At 42.2% G+C, this 2,105-nt stretch overlaps 1 protein-coding gene across 1 annotated transcript; it reads left to right on the forward strand.

Moving 5' to 3' along the window:
* The first annotated feature begins 414 nt into the window (after nucleotides 1-414).
* Nucleotides 415-1,466, forward strand: HSPB3 (heat shock protein family B (small) member 3). The gene has a single exon (XM_017533213.2). The coding sequence runs from the start codon at nucleotides 604-606 to the stop codon at nucleotides 1,054-1,056; it is 453 nt and encodes a 150-aa protein (XP_017388702.1). The 5' UTR covers nucleotides 415-603; the 3' UTR covers nucleotides 1,057-1,466.
* The last annotated feature ends 639 nt before the right edge of the window (nucleotides 1,467-2,105 follow it).

Here is a 2,105-nt window from a genome sequence, read left to right on the forward strand (position 1 = left end):
GGCTCACTGCAACCTTCACCTCCCAGGTTCAAGCGCTTCTTCTACCTCAACCTCCCAAGTAACTGGGATTACAGGCATGAGCCACCATGCCCAGCTAATTTTTGTGTTTTTAGTAGACACGGGGTTTCACCATGTTGGTCAGGCTGATCTTGAACTCCTGGCCTCAAGGTATCCACCCACCTCTGCCTCCCAAAAGGCTGGGATTACAGGCATGAGCCACCGCCCCTGGCCTCACCCAGATATTTTTCAAATACCGTTTTCAATTCCCACTCTCTTTTTCTCTTGAAGTAAGCAAGGCAGACACATTTGCCAAGGATAACTGAGAATGTAAGGGCAATCCATGACTGGGCAGCTTGTGTGGGCTGTGTGCTAAGTGCAACTGGGAAACATGCCCTATAAATAGCCGTTCATTGTCAGCCTGTGTGAAAAGACAAGAGAGCATGCCATGCTGTGATTCAGGCCGAATTCAGTGGCTGCGTCTGGGCAGGGCTATAAGCCACTAGCTGCTTCGACTGGTAATCCAGTCAGTAGGCAACTGCGGGGGTTCGCTGCTGAGGGAAGGTTGACTGAAGGAGGCTGTTCAATGCTCTTTTTACCTTCCCTATGGCAAAAATCATTTTCAGGCACCTCATAGAGATTCCAGTGCGTTACCAGGAAGAGTTTGAAGCTCGAGGTCTGGAAGACTGCAGGCTGGATCATGCTTTATATGCACTGCCCGGGCCAACCATCGTGGACCTGAGGAAAAGCAGGGCAGCACAGCCCTCTCCAGTGGACTCTGCGGCAGAGACACTACCCCGAGAAGGCAAATCCCGCTTTCAGATCCTGCTGGACGTGGTCCAGTTCCTCCCCGAAGACATCATCATTCAGACCTTCGAAGGCTGGCTGCTGATAAAAGCGCAACACGGAACCAGAATGGACGAGCACGGTTTTATCTCAAGGAGCTTCACCCGACAGTACAAGCTGCCAGATGGCGTGGAAACGAAAGATTTGTCTGCAGTCCTCTGTCACGATGGAATTTTGGTGGTGGAAGTAAAGGATCCAGTTGGGACTGAGTGACATCGTATCGGTTCCTGTTCCGACGACCCGAGGAAGATGATACTGGTACTACAAGAATGTTTGATATTACCCATATTTGAAATGATTTACTATGATTTTTATGAAGATTAAAAATACATACACAGTTCCTGGTACATTGAGGTTGTCTTTATTATTCTTACTCAGAAATGAAAATTGGTAAATATGTTTGTGTGACTCAAACTGATACTATTCTTACAATTGCAACGTTGAAAATTTAGGAGACTGTATTTGGATATTAGAGAGGACTCAGATTTGTTTCTTATTATTTCAACAATGCCAGCTGCTTTGTAATCACTGATGGCAAAAGAGCAGTAGTCATTTAAGGAATTCCTATCCATGTTATGGAAAATCTTTTACATTGCCAAAGAGTTGTGATTCCCTTCACTTGATAAGCTTTTCTTTTTAGTGTGTTTTCATTAAAGTGACATTTTGTAAATATGGAGTGCAAAATTAAAATACAGTATTTGGGAATTGGGTCTGAAATCTATTTATGTTTCAGTGTAGTTCAGTATAGATTTCAATAGTTCTGATATATTTATGATTCAGGATAGTGGTCTTAAACGTCAATGGGAATTTTCAGATATAAATTTTATTTTTAAAAAGTTCAAATATGTACCTCACTCATCTTTTTAAAGCTATAATGAATCCTGTCTGAAATGTTTTGACTTTTTAAAAATAGTATAAGTTTTATGGACATGTACAAAATGTTCCTAAGATATGTATTAACATATCTTCCTATAAATTAATATGCAGCTTTAGGACACCACTTTTGAAAGTCTGATTACTGAATTTGGTGAGTTTTAATCTGTGCTTTTTAGATGCTCCGTAAATGTGGATGGCAAAATGTAACACATCTGCTACCTCTGCATAATCTTTAGCTTTAAATAGCCAGGCAGGCAGTGGAAGTTCCACACCTGAGCTTACACTGCGTGTTTGAGTTCACACCGCACATCTGATGATTGTGCTTATTATATTCTCCCAAGGTTGAGACATTGGTAGAGCTTAAGGACTAGTGCCTTCAACAGCTG

Source organism: Cebus imitator, unplaced genomic scaffold (assembly GCF_001604975.1).
Source record: "Cebus imitator isolate Cc_AM_T3 unplaced genomic scaffold, Cebus_imitator-1.0 Scaffold80, whole genome shotgun sequence".
NCBI lineage: Eukaryota > Metazoa > Chordata > Mammalia > Primates > Cebidae > Cebus > Cebus imitator.

Coding starts and splice junctions, on each gene's coding strand:
- HSPB3 (XM_017533213.2), top strand. CDS start 604: ATGGCAAAAATCATTTTCAGGCACCTCATAGAGATTCCAGTGCGTTAC.